Source organism: Coregonus lavaretus (assembly GCF_964263955.1).
Source record: "Coregonus lavaretus genome assembly, chromosome: 19".
NCBI lineage: Eukaryota > Metazoa > Chordata > Actinopteri > Salmoniformes > Salmonidae > Coregonus > Coregonus lavaretus.
In genome coordinates, this window is record NC_140006.1 from 29,348,951 (window position 1) to 29,365,540 (window position 16,590).

Genomic DNA, 16,590 nt, shown 5'->3' on the forward strand with positions numbered 1-16,590 from the left:
GATGGCTTGGTCTCAGGGGAAACACAGCAGCTCTTATTCAACAGTAGTAAGTAAGTGGTATCTTACCTAGACTGGTCTGAGAGTTAGGGTTCACATACTGATCATTGCTCCACTCCACCATACACTTGAGGATGGACACCAGACACTCCAGACCCTTTTTCCTCAAGCTCAGCTCCTACAAACAAAAAGAACACACATTCAAATGGACACACAAGAGGAAAGGAGATCTATGGAGGGTGAGTGTCCATTGGAAGCATCTCTTACCTGAGAAGGTGTGGTGCCAAGCTCATGCCCCACTCTACCCTGTGCTATCTTCGATAGGTAATTGACCAGCCTCTCAAATATATTAGCAGCATTCAGGTCACAGTCGTAGTTGACATAGATATCCACCACACTCTGGGCGTCTGTGAGGAGAAGCAAGAGACAGAGGTGAGTGTCAGTCTGTCAAATTCTCAGTAGTGTGAGGTTTTATCATATCTGGGGCCGGGGAGACAGAAAAACAAAGAGAAAGGAATAATGCCGCTACCTCGCTCTCCCTTCAAGGTACATGAACAGAGGAGCAAACTGAAGTGAAGACGGAATTCAGCAACTTTTGGAGGACAATGGAACTTGATAAAAAATGTTTTTTTTATTGGAACAGCCAACGTGCTTCAACCCATCATCAGGGTTTTACAGATAGACAAAGGCCTGGTAGTGTGAAGTATAGTCGACAGACCAGACACCAACCTGCACAGATCTTGGTGAGGCTCTGGATCACCATCCATTTATGATCATAGGAGCTGGTGGACGTCTCCAGAATGTAGAGGAAGATCTCCTTGAAAAACACCTGAGGGAAAAAACTCAGTGATGAAACTCCACCATATCTGCTAACAATCATTTTGTAAAGAGTTTACTACACAGTAATTACAAAGCCATTCAAACACAAATCAATAATTTAACGTAATCTTGTTGTGTTGATATGCACTGTGTATTCATTCTTGTGTGTGTCCCAAATGGCACCCTATTCCCTATGTAGTGCACTACTTTCGACCAGAGCCCTACGCAAAAATTAAGGCATTACAAAGGGAAAAGGGGGCCATTTGGGACGCATTCATAATGATTCGAGCCAGTTACAGTACCTCGATTTGCATCTTGAGGTGAGTCTTGAAGTGGGAGAGGAGGGTGAGGAAGATGGAGAGCGAGAGCTCGAAGACCTCGGGGACAGAGGAGACGCCGTTCTTCGACAGCGCCACACACAGGTACTGCTTGATGGCGTTGATGAACATCTCGTTGGTCTTGAAGATGGGCCCCGCGTTCTGCAGGATGGACAGCAGCAGCTGGAGGGACAGCACCTTGGAGCGTAGCTCGTGAGATCTACAGAGACAAACAGAACATTTACTTAAAGCATCCAAATATAATACATGTTAAGACTTGCCATGAGCATATATGTCATCTTTATAATGTCACACAATCATCTCATAATGATCCGGATTTACAGACAGTGAGACAGTGGACAATGTTATGCATAGAGCAGGGCTGTTCCATCCTGGTCCTGGAGGGCTGAAACACTTCTAGTTTTCATCCTCTCCTTCTAATAAGAGACTAATTCAGACCTGGGAAACCAATTAACTACCAGGTAGAAACAAACACTAGTTGTGTTTCAGCCCTCCAGGACCAGAATTGAACAGCCCTGGCATAGAGGGACGTAACATATTATAAGCCTTATTACAAGATATTATAAAAAAAAGTTTATAACAAGTTATAAAGCTAAGTTATTATACCTGTAGGCTTTAAGTAAAGTTTTAACAAGATGTTCAATCACACAGTAATTTCCTGTGGCCATAGCCTACCGGTCTATTCGTACAGTAACTAAGTGTGACAGGGTATGAAGGAGAGCTTACTTAGGATCAGGAGGTCCATCAGACAGTGGCTTCATAGACAGTTTACAGAGAGAGCGGAGAACTAGAAAGGCATCCTTCTGGAGGATATGGGAGAACTTAGCAACAGGAGACGAACTGCTCGTAGCTCCAGATTCCTAGAAAACAAAACGCACAGATTAATCTTATATTAACAAAAAAGTATACATTTTCATATACACAAATGTACATTAATACACCAAACTGATGCCACTATGACCTAGATTTATCAATGAATCTGTTAATACTCCATAGACAATGTCTGAATCCCAAAGGGCCCAAAGGGCTGTGGTCAAAAGTAGTGCACTATATAGAGAATAGGTTGCCATTTAGGATGCAGCCAATGCCGTTCTACGTTGGGGAGCAGTGTGGGTGGGCACCTGAGTGTCGTTAGAGGAGACAGAGATCCTGTCATCCGTCAGTGAGGGGGTGAAGCCGGTAGATATGGGCGTGCCAGGGATACCGTTGGCATGGACGTTCTCTGTGTCCCTGCCCAGCCCGCCCTCCTCCTCCACCGCGACTGCCGTATCGTCTGCACACTCTGTAGCGCTGCACACACTCTCCCTGCATTCTGCAGACACACACGCAGGCACACACACATATGCATGTCAATCTTTCCTGGCTCAAAGTGGAGGAGAGATTGACTTCATCACTACTTGTATTTGTGAGAGGTACTGACATGTTGAATGCACCGAGCTGTCTGTTTGAACTACTGGCACACAGCTCGGACACCCATGCATACACCACAAGACATGCCACCGGAGATCTCTTCACAATCCCCAAGTCCAGAACAGACTATGGGAGGTGCAGAGTACTACATAGAGCCATGACTACATGGAACTCTATTCCAAATCAAGTAACTGATGCAAGCAGTAAAATTAGATTTAAAAAACAGATAAAAATACACCTTATGGAACAGCGGGGACTGTGAAGCAACACAAACATAGGCACAGACAAATGCATACACACATGATAACATACGCACTATACACACATGTACACATGGATTTTGTATTGTAGATATGTGGTAGTAGAGTAGTGGCCTGAGTGCACACACAATGTGTTGTGAAATCTGTTGTCAGTGTATTGTAATGTTTTAAAAATTGTATAACTGCCTTAATTTTGTTGGACCCCAGGAAGAGTAGCTGCTGATCCTTAATAAATACAAATACACAGGGACGCAGGCACACACAAAGGGCCGTCAGCTAAAATAGAGCTAAGGATCATCTCAGAAAACATAACCGTGGGGCTAAAAATGAATGAGAAAGAAAGATACAGTTGGGAAAAAAAGTATTTAGTCAGCCACCAATTGTGCAAGTTCTCCCACTTAAAAAGATGAGAGAGGCCTGTAATTTTCATCATAGGTACACGTCAACTATGAAAGACAAATTGAGATTTTTTTTTCCAGAAAATCACATTGTAGGATTTTTTATGAATTTATTTGCAAATTATGGTGGAAAATAAGTATTTGGTCACCTACAAACAAGCAAGATTTCTGGCTCTCACAGAACTGTAACTTCTTCTTTAAGAGGCTCCTCTGTCCTCCACTCGTTACCTGTATTAATGGCACCTGTTTGAACTTGTTATCAGTATAAAATACACCTGTCCACAACCTCAAACAGTCACACTCCAAACTCCACTATGGCCAAGACCAAAGAGCTGTCAAAGGACACCAGAAACAAAATTGTAGACCTGCACCAGGCTGGGAAGACTGAATCTGCAATAGGTAAGCAGCTTGGTTTGAAGAAATCAACTGTAGGAGCAATTATTAGGAAATGGAAGACATACAAGACCACTGATAATCTCCCTCGATCTGGGGCTCCACGCAAGATCTCACCCCGTGGGGTCAAAATGATCACAAGAACGGTGAGCAAAAATCCCAGAACCACATGGGGGGACCTAGTGAATGACCTGCAGAGAGCTGGGACCAAAGTAACAAAGCCTACCATCAGTAACACACTACGCCGCCAGGGACTCAAATCCTGCAGTGCCAGACGTGTCCCCCTGCTTAAGCCAGTACATGTCCAGGCCCGTCTGAAGTTTGCTAGAGTGCATTTGGATGATCCAGAAGAGGATTGGGAGAATGTCATATGGTCAGATGAAACCAAAATATAACTTTTTGGTAAAAACTCAACTCGTCGTGTTTGGAGGACAAAGAATGCTGAGTTGGATCCAAAGAACACCATACCTACTGTGAAGCATGGGGGTGGAAACATCATGCTTTGGGGCTGTTTTTCTGCAAAGGGACCAGGACGACTGATCCGTGTAAAGGAAAGAATGAATGGGGCCATGTATCGTGAGATTTTGAGTGAAAACCTCCTTCCATCAGCAAGGGCATTGAAGATGAAACGTGGCTGGGTCTTTCAGCATGACAATGATCCCAAACACACCGCCCGGGCAACGTGGCTTCGTAAGAAGCATTTCAAGGTCCTGGAGTGGCCTAGCCAGTCTCCAGATCTCAACCCCATAGAAAATCTTTGGAGGGAGTTGAAAGTCCGTGTTGCCCAGCGACAGCCTCAAAACATCACTGCTCTAGAGGAGATCTGCATGGAGGAATGGGCCAAAATACCAGCAACAGTGTGTGAAAGACTTACAGAAAACGTTTGACCTGTGTCATTACCAACAAAGGGTATATAACAAAGTATTGAGAAACTTTTGTTATTGACCAAATACTTATTTTCCACCATAATTTGCAAATAAATTCATTAAAAATCCTACAATGTGATTTTCTGGATTTGTTTTCCTAATTTTGTCTGTCATGGTTGACGTGTACCTATGATGAAAATTACAGGCCTCTCTCATCTTTTTAAGTGGGAGAACTTGCACAATTGGTGGCTGACTAAAGACTTTTTTCCCCCACTGTAACTACAGTGAGTCCAATCTTCTACAGACAAGGCAGACTATATAAGAGTATAAAGTTAAGAAAATGGCATGTTACCTCCAACAACTGTATTGACAACTTCCTGCAGAATGGTCTGGACCATCTCTTGAGCCTGCTCCTCATAGTTGACTGGTCCTTCCTCAACAATCCCCTCAGCATCTTGTTGTGACAAACCTAGAGCGATGTAAATACACTTCACCATACTTTCTTAAATCAGATTACAATTACTTTAAAGTTTCAGTAGAGGACAATATTCTGAGGATTTAAATGTAAATTGTAGGACTTAAGGGCGGCTGGTAGCCTAACGGTAAGAGCATTGGGCCGGTAACCGAAAGGTTGCTGGTTCGAATACCCGAGCCGACAAGGTGAAAATCTGTCGATGTGCCCTTGAGCGAGGCACTTAAATCAAATTTGCTCCTGGGGCGCCACTGAATCTATCTTGTGTATGTGACAGTAAAACATTAAAAATATATATATATATAAACCAAGGCACATAAGTCTTTGTGAGACATTCCATTTATTTTATCATCACTCCACTATTGCTACCACGGCACGACTATATGTGTACAAAACATATTAAAATGCAGAGGTCTCTGAGGCCCATTTCATTATGAATCCCAATAAAGGACCTCTCCCTTGTAGAGTTTAACTGCCTCTGATCAGACCAAGGAGTCTAGAATGTACGCCATATTCAGAGATCGCCTATTCTATATTAAGTGCACTACTTCTAAGTGCACTACTTCAAAAGTAGTGCACTATAAAGGGAACAGGATGCCATTTAGAACACAGCCCTTGGATTCTGATGGATTCATATATTACCTCCTTCCCGCCATCTAAGAGCTCTATTAACCCTTTACACTTGTGGTAATTGGGCTATATGGATAGGTCTAAATTGAAATGTTTCTTACAGAAGAAATATGAAAAGAATATGCATAAGCATGGTAGAAATTGAAAGGGAACAGTTTGGAGATTATGGGAAAATTATTAGACTAAAGTTGAGAACACAACAGCTCACCTGACACAAGACTGAATCCAAACATTACACTGTTGATTTTATGTGCATTTTACATTTACTGTACTTTAAAAAATACTTTAAAGTACTACTTAAGTAGTTGTTTTGGGTATCTGTACTTTACTATTTATATTTTTAACTTCACTCTATTCCTAAAGAAAATAATGTACTTTTTACTCCATACATTTTCCCTGACACCCAAAAGTACTAATTTTGAATGCTTAGCAGGACAGGAAAATGGTGCATTTCACACACTTATCAAGATAACATCCCTCTATGGTCATCCCTATGGCCTCTGATATGGCGGACTCACTAAACACAAATGCTTTCATTTGTAAATTATGTCGGAGTGTTGGATTGTGCCCCTGGCTATCGGTAAATTAAAAAAACACTAAACTTGTACCGTCTGGTTTGCTTAATATAAGGAATTTGAAATGATTTATACTTTGACTTTTGATACTTAAGTATATTTTAGCAATTACATTTACTTTTGATACTTAAGTATATTTAAAACAAAATACTTTGACTTTTACTCAAGTAGTATTTTACTAGATTACTTTTAATTTAGTCATTTTCTATTAAGGTATCTTCAATTTTACTCAAGTATGACAATTGGGTCCTTTTTCTACCACTGCTTTTCGCCATATTTGTTGATATTGAAATCTGAAAATACTCTGGATACATTCAGTAACATGATAAGAATATTCCTGGAAAATGTGGGGTAGGTGCAACATAATACAAAACAATGACAAGGGTTTGAGTGAGAGGACTAACTGGTGTCTCCAAGTGGCCACACCTCTCCAAAGTGTGCACAGTTCCTAAGTCATTTCAATGTACTTTTATGAATCAAAGAAGAGTCTTCAGCTATAAGATGCTTATTTTTAGTTCTCCTAGCTGTGCCATTGAGGAGCTAGAGAAAACACACTTGTAGTTGTTTTGTTTGGAACACAACCCTGCATCCCGGCCATCACACAATTACTGTTGTTGTTTACGCAATCCAAAAACAGCCCATTATAAATCGTAATCTGGGTAAAGTGAGTGTAATTTGAAAGCTTGTGCTATTGCCAACATGGCTAGCTAATTTCTAAAATACGACCTTATAGATAATAATTTCGGTTTGCATAGAAAGGAGTAAACTCAGGTGTGTGTTCTGCTGCAAATGTTCTTCACAATAGACAAACATAGGCTCATTCCGTTCAGAACAACCCAGGGTATGATGCCATGTCATCTTGTAACTCTACATCAAACATTGTTGACACTGTATATGACATGAGTTTTATGATATGGAAATGTGAAGTGCACATTTGGACTCACGGGTGTTTGGCTTGCTTGTATGACATCAAAGCGGTATTTATTATAATCCTCAACGTCTCATCTTTCAAAATACATCGAGTCATCTTAACTTACAGCATTACTCTCACTCAGACAACAAAAAATAGCATGTTACTGTACAGCCACTGCGTTCCAATTTAGGCGCTTATCTGTGACAGAATCTGCCATTTTCAACCTGAGTAAAGGGCTACCATGGCAGACCTCTCTCTCTCAGCAGAGAATGTATAGGAATACTAATTCATGTGCATGGATTTTACGTCTCCTAATCCAATGCAGTGATGAAGGTTACACACACTGAAATATGGAACAGTGATTTCCATAGAGACATACAATAGACGACCTTTGAGAGAGAGAGAGAGAGAGAGAGAGAGAGAGAGAGAGAGAGAGAGAGAGAGAGAGAGAGAGAGAGAGAGAGAGAGAGAGTGAGTGAGTGAATAAGACAGAGAGACAGACTTACCCTGTGCAGCAGCTGCAGTAGCCTGGTCCGCCTCAGTCTGCTCGTTCTCAGCACTGCAGAACACAGAGCCTTTCTCAGGCTCCAGGTCCTCACGAGTGTTCTGCTCAGGCACCTTGGTGGCCTCCTCCTGAGGTGGGGGTGAGGCGGTGTGCTGCTCCTGTTTAGGGGAGGCAGGGGGCTCCAGATGAGGAGAGGCAGGAGGTTTCTGCTGGGGCAAGGCAGGGGGCTCCTGGTTCTGGCGGGGCGATGCAGGAGGCTCCTGGTCCTGTCGGGGCGATGCAGGAGGCTCCTGCCCCTGTTGGCTGACTGGTGACTGCTGCTGTCTCAGACGCTCCTTCTCCATCTGTCTGGCCTCCTGGAGCTGGTGAGACAAGGGAACACACACACACACAGAGACACGGACACAGACGGAAACACACACAGACACACGTTTTCTCTTTATGCCTACTTGAAATGCCTAGCCTTAGATTGTACAAAACATAATGATAGGCCAAACTATTTTAGACCATGCACTGTCAAACCAAGCACAAAAACAATAACAGCACTGGGCATCATTTTTTTTTTTTTCATGGGGTCTGGTATTCTGTATTCTGCATACAAGTCAATATAAGGAAAACCAATCACAATGTTGGTACTAAGCACATTTTTCTGAATCCAGTTTCTTCAACTCATAAATGATAAACACTGTTACATTCTTGATTTCTGACTGACATTGTGAGATTAGGTTTAAATGATGATACCCATCTGTTGAACTCAACTGGCTGCCGAGTGGCTATGTCACAGCTCATAAAAGGTCAAGGCATTCAGTGCAGCAATGCAAACACTGACCATGGCAACATACTTTAGGGAATGCTATACTGTATCTCTGTAATGCAGGGGGCTTAGTCAGGGTTGGTTCCCTGGTCGGGTTGGCAGACAGCAGATAGGCAGGCCTGCGCGTCTTTACTGGAAAGAAAATCCCACTTGGCAAAGATAGCAGAAAACGAGTCATGCCAAGATGCACACACACCCAGGGGAGAATTCATATATCATCAGCCACTTCAACACCAAGCAGCGGAACGCAACGCACTTCCCAGCTGCAAACTTTACCTGACGCACTTGCTTTCTGGACGACCCAGACCAACGTATCCTGTGATTTGAATGCTAGATATCATCGGAGAGTTAAAATAAACTTGAAATATCTAATAATTATGTTCCAGCTTCTTTTCCATTGATGCCAAAATCATAGAAATATAATTACTAGAATGGGTAAAAAGGCCCTCATGGGTACACTCAATATGGTCGCTGGTACACCCATCATGGCACATTGACTTGAATGGTGATACCTGTTCTAGTCATTCTATTTCTATGGCCCAATTATGACAGAGAGAGAGAGCGAGAGAGCTTACTGCTTGGTTCTCCATACGTGCAAAGATGACATTGAGCATCTGTGTGAGGGTGGCCTTGGCCGTGGTCTGGTTGATGAGGTTCTTGCTGGCCAGGTATATGTTGTAGCAAGTCCTGACCGCCTGCAGCACTGTGCCCTCGTGGATTTCGATGTGTTGAGAGGTCACCGATGTCAGCAGAGCCTGCAGAGTGACAGCACCCATAGAAATAGAATGCTTTACTCCTATGGGTACACCCTAAATGACTGCTGGTATACCTATTATGGCATCACTGACTTGAATGTGGACACCCATTCTACTCATTATATTTCTATGGCACCGAACTAACAGTCACTACCGCTCACAGTTAACAAGATAGGCTTTTTATGACCAAACACAAAGCATTATAACAACATGAGAATGGCCATTTTCAATCATTCCTATCATTAACAAATCAATTATGGGTGCCTCCTGTCCCTGAAAATCATGATTTTGATGCCATTGCTTAGTGGGCAGTAATATTGAACAGTAAAAACCAACAACTGAGGATTATGTTCACTATGTATCTGCCAAATGTTAGATTGACCAGTTTGGCACAACCTTGAGAGGAAGGGCCTGAACACGCCATTGATGTGTGTTATCTGCTCAGTGGCGAGACGACAGACAGACACAGGCCAGTCAGGCCTGACACAAGATTAACACTGAAGGGAGGGAAGGAGAGGAGAGGAGAGGAGAGGAGAGGAGAGGAGAGGAGAGGAGAGGAGAGGAGAGGAGAGGAGAGGAGAGGAGAGGAGAGGAGAGGAGAGGAGAGGAGAGGAGAGGAGAGGAGAGGAGAGGAGAGGAGAGGAGAGGCAGGCTGGTCTGTCTGTCACACACAGTCTGGAGGAGGAGAGGAAGAGATGACAGGAGCTCATAGACCACATACCTTTATAATTTGCAGCTGAATACCTTCGTCTGTCTGAGGGCCTTGAAAGCAGCCACATATCGTCTCGATGATTCTATCGATCAACCTCTTACCAGGTGTGGTGTTGTCTGGTGCGTTTCCAGTGAGGTGGCCATAAGCAATGAGTTTCTGGAGAAAGAAAAGTCAGGTTAACCCTCAATGGTGTTTGTATTGGACAATAATAAAGATAAATACTGTAGACACATTTTGATCATTGCCATTTGCCAAGATTAGACATACATCTAATGAAGCTGTTTTTGTTTTGGTGTGTATGTGTGTGTATGTGTGTGTGCATGCGTGTAGTGTAACCTACCACTGACCTGTAAACAATCTAGAGATGTGATGACAATGCGAGGACATTTGGACTGGCAGGCTAACTCAAACGGCAGGAAGTACTTGTCTGCTTCTATGACGGTATCCTTGGACTTGACCGGTGGTAGAGCACTGGAATCAGTGTTGTCGTCTCCAGGAGGGGGACTGAGGGGGGGAAATACAATGGCAACTAAATGGTTAAAACATTAGGCCAAACAAACAACATGTCTGAGGAACTCAACCATCTAATATGGGACATTTGTGCCTCGGTGAGCAATGGCAAACTGGTTACAGGGGTCGGGAGGAGTACCAGTGTCTGCTTGGTGGACAATGTCACAAACACAATAGCTGCATTCCAATTCTTTCCCCTTCTCCAGAAGTGTGCACTTGAACACTTCCTCCTATGGAACAATGACGGAACTCCCTACAGCCAATGCTTACATCAATCCAATGCTTTTAAATCCATGAGGGGGAGTGTAGGAGTGCACACATTTCGGGAGAAGGGTAGAGAATCAGGATGTAGTCATTGTCAGTTACAGTAGCTGGGGAAGCTGACCATCCCTACTGAGTCCAGTCTACTGAGCCATTATTCATCACACTTCCCAGCTCCATCCACCCTCCACCCTCCACCCTCCACCCTCCACCCTCCACCCTCCACCCTCCACCCTCATTTACTCAAACTTTAATTAGGCTGGCTACGAAGCAGATTTACCGAGTCATTTTATAATCAACTTTAATTGCATATTATCGCAGACTCGAGAGGCGTTAATCTCCCCAAAGCACATTTGTTTTTGTCAACAACAAAAAAAAGTGTCTTGTTTTTAACATTGAGTGAGAAGTGATGAAAGCTTTATAGACTGCTGTGCTACAGTGTGTGTCCCAAATGGCACCCTATTCCAAATGGGCCCTGGTCAAAAGTTGTGTACTATATAGGGGGTAGGCTTTCATTTGGGAATCACAGTGTGTCTGGTCAGTGTTCCAGCCTGGAGCCTAGGGGTGGTGACTAAGACATGTGAGACCTCAGGTGTGACAGGGATGAAACCTCCACACAGAAGCCAACAGGAGGTGTGCGGGTCACTGAGCTGCATTGAACTTCAAGCCTATCTGGTTTACCAACCAACCAACCAACCAGGGGACTGGGGGACAAAACAATAACATGTTCAGAAAGGAAGAGTGTTGTTCTCAGGAGCCAAGAGAAGGAGACATCAAAACATAAAATGTTTTACTACAGATGACATTTGACACATACACGCTTGCATGCACACGCACTACATCTCAAAGTAAACCTACCTCCGCTTCTCTGTTTCTTCTTTAATTTCCTCTGAAAACAGATAGATAGAAACAATTAACCAAATCCCTTTGATATTGGCCCTGCATGGCCTGTATAATGCCGCTATAGCTATATGGACAATAATCAAGGTCAGTACATCAACAGCCAACGTTATATCGCAGCAGTAGAGGGTTTCATTACATGAAGGCATGGGCACTTTGTCAAATTAGCCCATGTCCTCCACGACTATACATTCCTGCCCTTGACCTTCATAGAAGATCCTGCCAAATTGAATACTCCATACATATATTGACGTCTGCTGGCAATACAATTACAGTTGAGACGCTCTGTGAACAGGACAGAAAAACATCAAATTCTGTAATATAATATTATCTCCTCATAGGAGCTACTGTCCATTTTATGATTACTTCATGAGTCATGATGAGATCATCACTAATGGCCTCACCATAAGTGACATCATCACCCCTGGCCTCCACCAACCTGGGTTGTATTCATTAGTGCACACCGTAGCAAAACATTTTGCAAAAAGAAAAAAAGAAAACAGTTTCTTATTGGACAAATTCTGATAGGTCCGTCCCTGTACTGGTTGGTTTTCTTCTGTTTGGTGTCTAGTGAATACTATCAAGACCTGTAGGATGGGTATCATTCTGGGCCAGATAAATAATAAGAGCAACACTGTGGGACCAGATACAGAGATAACCTCCACTCCTCCTCCATCATTTACATTACAAAGGAATGGGAGGCACTGACCGCTCAACAGTGTACCAGACACAATCAATACAGAATGAAGACGAACTTAATAACAAACCTAGTGTTTGGTGGAATTCAGAGGAAACAAATGCACCCCATGACTTGTCAACCTGATAGGCAATCAGTAAACAATCTGAGAAAAAGTCTGTGGTTTTTTATCAATATCCTTTCACCAAAATCTGCACCACATTTTACCCCAAAAACCATTCACTCCAAGTTAAGAGGCAGTAGATCATCCAGATGTTTAATGCGGCTAATTAAACATTCCAGTATCGGTGGAGCAGGAGCCAGTGAAGGGGAGGTTGGGGTCATGGTCATCATCCACTAGGTTTAATCTTGGATGGCAGCCAGCAGACCAATGTACTGCATGATTATAATTTGAGACTGCAGATGCAGGGGGTTATGGGTGCTCATATGAACGGTGGTGACCCTTTGTTCTAGTTCAATCAAGTTGGAAAATACTAATTCTGCATCCCAAATGGCGCCTACATAAATGCTCTCTTGAATCTACAGGCTGGCCACAACAAAGCTGAGTGGGTTCAATGCAGGTAACATATATTTCATTCTAGCATAGATACAGTGCTCCCTTATTATAAAGTCTCTGAAACTAGGAGAGGGGGAGAGACAGTTCATACTAATAAGCAGACTACATCTGCTCTCTGTTCAGGTGATACGTCATCAGCTTTGTATCAGCATGCTTTAGATGTCTAGAGATAAGATGACAGCCTCTACTGAAAACACATCATCATAGCTCCGCCATTTGCACTGTATCAACTGAAGGGGGAGAGGGGGAGCACAAACAACTCTATCTGGGCTGCATCCCAAATGGCACCCTATTCCATAGTGCACTACTTTGACCAAAACCCTATGGGCCCTGGTCAAAAGTAGTGCCCTACATAAGCAATAGGGTGCGAAGTGGGATGCAAACAAAGACGTCAAACTTGTTAACCCTCTCATTACCATTGCAGGTGAACAATAATTAATTAAATCAGTGTCTCAAATAATAGGCAACATTATTTATTGAATGGGGTTTCTAGTCTTGAGGAGGCAATTAAAATGAGATACAATTTTACCTAATTATCTAGACTGGAAATGTGTACTTTGGACGTCTTTCCTTCAGCAGGACAAAGATTAATATTTCACTTTTGATCTACAGTATACTTAGGAGGGTATAAGCAATGATGCATGTTAGGCTGGCTGCTTACATAGCTAACAGTGAAGTTGTGTGCATAAAATATGTAAGTCTATGCATGTGTCATACTGATTCATTAGTAAGCAAATAGTATTGGGTCTTGACAAACTGGCCTTTCTGTTCTGGAATGACTAGTGACTAATAAGCTGAACTCATTTGGTAAGATACTGTCTAACCTACACATTCTCTCGATTCCCCTCTAGATTTATTCCTTAAACAACACACAACTGAGACACAAGAAACCATCTGGTACATCTAGTGTTGTATAAGTGTGTTCCAGATGTTTACCAAGCTTAGAAGCAGGTGCAACCATAGAAATATAATTACTAGAACTGGTCCCACCCATTGCAGACCCATTGACTTCAATGGAGACGGCCGGGTGCAACACAGGAGACCGTTTGAGTTTGACCTATTATACTGAACAAAAATATAAATGCAACATGTAAAGTGTTGGTCGCATATTTCATAAGCTGAAATAAAATATCCCAGAAATGTTCCATATGCACAAAAAGCTTACTTCTCTAAAATGTTGTGCACAAATTTGTCAGTGAACATTTCTCCTTTGCCAAGATAATCCATCCACCTGACAGGTGTGGCATATCAAGAAGCTGATTAAACAGCATGACCATTACACAGGTGCACCTTGTGCTGGGGACAATAAAAGGTAACTCTAAAATGTGCAGTTTTGTCACAAAACACAATGCCAAAGATGTCTCATGTTTTGAGGGAGCGTGCAATTGGCATGCTGACTGCAGGAATATCCACCAGAGCTGTTACCAGAGAATTGAATGTTCATTTCTCTACCATTAGCCGCATCCAATGTCGTTTTAGAGAATTTGGCAGTACGTCCAACCGGCCTCACAACCGCAGTCTATATGTAACCATGCCAGTCCAGGAACTACACATCCGGCTTCTTCACCTGAGAACAGCCACCCGGACAGCTGATGAAATTGTTGGTTTGCACAACTGAAGAATTTCTGCACAAACTGTCAGAAATCGTCTCAGGAAAGCTCATCTGCGTGCTCGTTGTCCTCAACAGGGTCTTGACCTGACTGCAGTTCGGTGTGGTAACCGACTTCAGTGGTCAAATGCTCACCTTCAATGGCTACTAGCACACTGGAGAAGTGTGCTCTTCACGGATTAATCCCGGTTTCAATTGTACCGGGCAGATGAATGACAGCCTGTATGGAGTCTTGTGGGCGAGCGGTTTGCTGATCCTGAGGCTCATTGTCGTGCCATTCATCCGCTGTCATCACTTCATGTTTTAGCATGATAATGCACGGCCCCATGTCGCAAGGATCTGTACACAATTCCTGGAAGCTGAAAATGTCCAAGTTCTTCCATGGCCTGCATATTCACCAGACATATCATCCATTGAGTATGTTTGGGATGCTCTGGATTGACGTGTACAACAGCGTGTTCCAGTTCCCACCAATATCCAGCAACTTCGCACTGCCATTGAAAAGGAGTGGGCCAACATTCGACAGGCCACAATCAACAGCCTGATCAACCCTATGCTAAGGAGGCAAATGATGGTCACACCAGATACTGACTGGTTTTTTTTATCCATTCCCCTACTTTTTTTTAAGGTATCTGTGACCAACAGATGCATATCTGTATTCCCAGTCCTGTGAAATCCATAGATTAGGGCCTAATGAATTTATGCCAATTGACTGATTTCCTTATATGAACTTTAACTCAGTAAAACCTTTGAAATTGTTGCATGTTGTGTTTATATTTTTGTTCAGTGTATATGCAATTGCATATTCGTTATTGTTGTCAACGGCTGGCAAGCATAAACCTCCTGGCACGGGATGTTTTTTTAGCACTACCACAGACTGACTTGAAGGAATTATGGATCAGAGCTGTCTGTGGACAGTTCACTAGTTGTGACATTTTTGGGGTCATAGCCTATTTAGACTAGAGACCAAAACCGTTGACACAATTAGTGGGTTAGTGGTGCACCCGCACATGCGCGCGCACACACACGTATAGTGCAATACTTTTGACCAGGGCCCATAGGGCTCTGGTTACAGGTAATGTACTTTATAGGGAATATGGTGCCATTTGGGATACATCCCCTGTCTAGTTTTGTTTAGCAAACTCTTGTCCCATTGCCACTGAGCAGTCCTGCCCACAGTACCCTTCTTGAGCCACATCATTCACCGTAATGTTGTTGTCTGTCTCCAAAGGGTGGGACCAAACTATCAGTGAATAATTGCATCAATTGCAAATGGTAATCCTGAATTAAAATATTGTAATAGACTATATTTTTACCATGTTCTCTCCCTAAAGAATAAAATCAAAATCTATACAATCTACGCATCTGTGTGAATCTGCCTATTTATAAACAATGAATCTGCCAATATTATTAAAGCGATGATGGCAGCATACAAATAGTCTTGCGCTGGTCAACATATCAAACTAATTATTTAGCATGGATTCGTAACTAAACACCGGCTTTGGAAGGCACAGGGCAATCACGGGATACTGCTGTGGTCACAATGGAGTGGACGAACCCTCTCACACCTGCGCGCTCTCCCAGGCTACACCCCAGATGACAACAACCATACATTTCCTAACAAACTACATATCTGGTAGTGATCATGCTTGATTTGGGATAAACTCGTTTTAAGCCTAGCATTTGAATCGAATCTCGATTCTGCAGCGATTTAAAAGCAATACTTGTTTTGAACGCAGCCCATATTGATACTACAATGAACGAATTGCAACAATGTATCCAAGCACTTAATGTATCGAACCGATAGTCATTGGTGCAGTAGCACGATGTGTGTAGCCTATGACAAATGACGATGACACCCCAAACTTACACATTGCCACAATAAAACTCACCTAGTGCCACCTCACAGGCTTTGCGCAACTGGGAATGGTGAGCTTTTTTCACCTCCTTATCGGCTAAAATCTTCTCCAGTGCTCGGGTTAAAAACATGTTTCTCGTTTTACTCTCATACATGATGTGATGGAACTGTATTCAAAGCTGCTGTCCCGAGGACAGAATAGTGTTGTTGTAGTCTTGTTTATTTTTTTAGCAGAGGGTAATATTGGAGCACTAAGAAGAAACATAAAAATATCCTTTATTCCAGAAAGGAAATCCCACCGACTTCTATAAGCAACCTGTCAGCGCCATGTTGAAAGGAAGC

The 16,590-nt window shown here is 42.8% G+C and overlaps 1 protein-coding gene across 1 annotated transcript in view; it reads right to left on the minus strand.

Annotated features, from left to right (window-relative positions):
- The window catches only part of LOC311146869 (brefeldin A-inhibited guanine nucleotide-exchange protein 1-like), a 31,093-nt gene extending 14,503 nt beyond the window's left edge, over nucleotides 1-16,590 (minus strand). The window contains exons 1-13 of the mRNA XM_084183484.1: nucleotides 16,283-16,590; nucleotides 11,487-11,517; nucleotides 10,205-10,361; nucleotides 9,867-10,013; nucleotides 8,966-9,145; nucleotides 7,578-7,938; nucleotides 4,834-4,950; nucleotides 2,276-2,466; nucleotides 1,881-2,014; nucleotides 1,119-1,353; nucleotides 727-826; nucleotides 265-404; nucleotides 67-175 (exon numbers count right to left, since the gene is read on the minus strand). Coding sequence (XP_084039610.1) covers nucleotides 67-175; nucleotides 265-404; nucleotides 727-826; nucleotides 1,119-1,353; nucleotides 1,881-2,014; nucleotides 2,276-2,466; nucleotides 4,834-4,950; nucleotides 7,578-7,938; nucleotides 8,966-9,145; nucleotides 9,867-10,013; nucleotides 10,205-10,361; nucleotides 11,487-11,517; nucleotides 16,283-16,403 — 2,023 coding nt within the window. The 5' untranslated portion in view covers nucleotides 16,404-16,590. The remainder of the gene's footprint in view (nucleotides 1-66; nucleotides 176-264; nucleotides 405-726; nucleotides 827-1,118; nucleotides 1,354-1,880; nucleotides 2,015-2,275; nucleotides 2,467-4,833; nucleotides 4,951-7,577; nucleotides 7,939-8,965; nucleotides 9,146-9,866; nucleotides 10,014-10,204; nucleotides 10,362-11,486; nucleotides 11,518-16,282) is intronic.